The 2,326-nt window shown below is 40.3% G+C and overlaps 1 protein-coding gene across 1 annotated transcript in view; it reads left to right on the top strand.

Annotated features, from left to right (window-relative positions):
- Window positions 1–2,017, top strand: part of LOC119917678 (OTU domain-containing protein 4-like) — a 23,641-nt gene extending 21,624 nt beyond the window's left edge. Inside the window, exon 5 of the mRNA XM_038738096.1 lies at window positions 1,995–2,017. Coding sequence (XP_038594024.1) covers window positions 1,995–2,017 — 23 coding nt within the window. The remainder of the gene's footprint in view (window positions 1–1,994) is intronic.
- Window positions 2,018–2,326: the final 309 nt, after the last annotated feature.

The following is a 2,326-nucleotide window of genomic DNA, read 5'->3' as shown; positions in this document are numbered from 1 at the left end:
CTCTTTTCCCTATTTGTAGTGGAGATGAGTGGTACCCGGTGGGGTCTTCTGCTGTTGTAGCCCATCGCCTCAAGGTTGTGCGTTTGTGGCTTCACAAATGCTTTGCTGCATACCTCGGTTGTAACGAGTGGTTATTCAGTCAAAGTTGCTCTTCTATCAGCTTGAATCAGTCGGCCCATTTCCTCTGACCTCTAGCATCAACAAGGCATTTTTGCCCACAGGACTGCCGCATACTGGATGTTTTTTCCCTTTTCACACCATTCTTTGTAAACCCTAGAAATGGTTGTGCGTAAAATCCCAGTAACTGAGCAGATTGTGAATACTCACCGGCCCGTCTGGCACCAACAACCATGCCATGCTCAAGATTGCTTAAATCACCTTTCTTTCCCATTCTGACATTCAGTTTGGAGTTCAGGAGATTGTCTTGACCAGGACCACGCCCCTAAATGCATTGAAGCAACTGCCATGTGATTGGTTGATTAGATTGCATTAAGAGAAATGAACAGGTGTTCCTAATAATCCTTTAGGTGAGTGTATGTACTAGAGGAGCAGAAAGGTCAGAGCAGCTGTTCTTTCTATACATTTTTTTCAGCAAATTTGAGTACCATATATCTCTCTGCACATTTGGGCTGATGCCAGTAATGTACTGATACATGCATTTTTAATATTGGCCTTTGTACAAATACTGGTAACACAAGACTGCATGTTTGTAAGCAGTTGTTTAAAAAACACAATAAAGTGATTCTGGTGGTCAATGAGTTTTTCAGTCTGAAGAATTATGGGAACAAGTGCATACATTGTTCAGGGATGCACCAATCCGATACTGATTTTGCATATTGGCCAAACACACTTCACAGTTAGACCCGAACAAAAATACTAAAACAAGGGATGCTAAAAACAAAGGGTCAGCAGTTTGGAGTATTGCACGTTTGCTACGCCAACAAGTTAGCACTGCAAAATGTAGCACAGCCAGTTTAATCAAGTACCTCCAGAAGCAAAGTTAGGAAGCAATGTTTACATCAAGCCTGATGTTGCCTTACATATAAAAGAGTGAGTCCCAGTCTCTTCCTTCACAGTGAGGAATACAGCTTATCAGATTGGTACTTGGTGTTGGCTGATACCCAAACCTCAGGTATTGGTATCCCTAGTTATTCCATGTCATTCAGCAGAGTTAACATTATTAAAGATACAAACAATGTTAAGCATATCTATCTGTAAATAATAAAGTGTAAAGAATGTAGCTTCTCATTAAAAAAAAAAAAAGAAATTGAAAAATAGCAACATTTCAGCATTTCCATCATGTCTGCTTCTCCTCTCAAGTCAGGCATAATAAAGTATAGGACTTATGAACCATGGTTATATACAATAAAATATATCCCTCTCCTCAGAAGCAAATATGTCAAATTTATGCCTGGTGCTCTTTCTGTTGAGATTCCACACATTTCTCTTGTGAAAGGAAAATTCTTGGCCGAAGCCGAAACTGAATATAATGAAAAAAATTGCAGAATACCGAACAAGTACATTCACATTTTTCCATTTATTTTGCCAATTACTGCAACACTTGTCTTTATAAGAGAGAAAATGAAAGGATAAAGTCGCAACCTGCCTGTCAGCAAGCACTGGTCCATTTCAGTTACCATAAAGGCTTGAATATTTGTGCACTCCAAATTTAGGTGCGGCTAGCTTAATCGCCTTCTCAGAAACGTGTGACAGAAACACTCAAGCAAGTCAAACTGTTTTGCCTTTTCTAAGAAGTCAGCCACAGATGGAGTGGATGTGCTAGGAGAAAATTCAGCAAAACAGTGCATTTTAAAGTGTCTTTCTCAGACACTTTAAAATGCTTCCACATTGCCGGCATGTCAACGTAATTGTTCGATAAATTTCTTACTATACCATACTCCGAAAGTGCTTTTTTTGCTATTTTCGGTCGATTAACTTCAGTGGCCGAACATTCTGTGCATTCCTAGTGTCCCCTTGTGTCCCTCCTATTATAGCTCGATCAGCTCAGTTGGACTGAGCCCTGAATGTTTTGAAATCCCAACAACGCCCCGCAGAAGCACCTGTTATTTGGTAAGCTAGTAGCGGCTGGATGGTGACGGGCTGGCTTCAGTTGTAGTGCATTCATGTTCCCTTTAAGTTGCTGTGGATGAGATGAAAGCAGACTGTGTGGGGTTGACAGCATGGAAATATATTTCATGGCTAAGAGAGAAGTTTAAAGCCACACGGAAGTGTAAAGAAGTTCTTCTAGCAATCAGTAATGTCTTCCTTGCTTATTGTTGACTCACCACAAGTCACCGTTTTAAAACATAACCAATAGGTTTTTGGT

The sequence above is a fragment of the Micropterus salmoides genome, unplaced genomic scaffold (genome assembly GCF_014851395.1).
Source record: "Micropterus salmoides isolate LMB-PRFRI ecotype aquatic unplaced genomic scaffold, ASM1485139v1 Ms_hic_scaffold_22, whole genome shotgun sequence".
Classification (NCBI taxonomy): Eukaryota; Metazoa; Chordata; class Actinopteri; order Centrarchiformes; family Centrarchidae; genus Micropterus; species Micropterus salmoides.
Note: the sequence above shows the minus strand (reverse complement) of the source record. Positions and strands in the feature narration are given on the sequence as shown.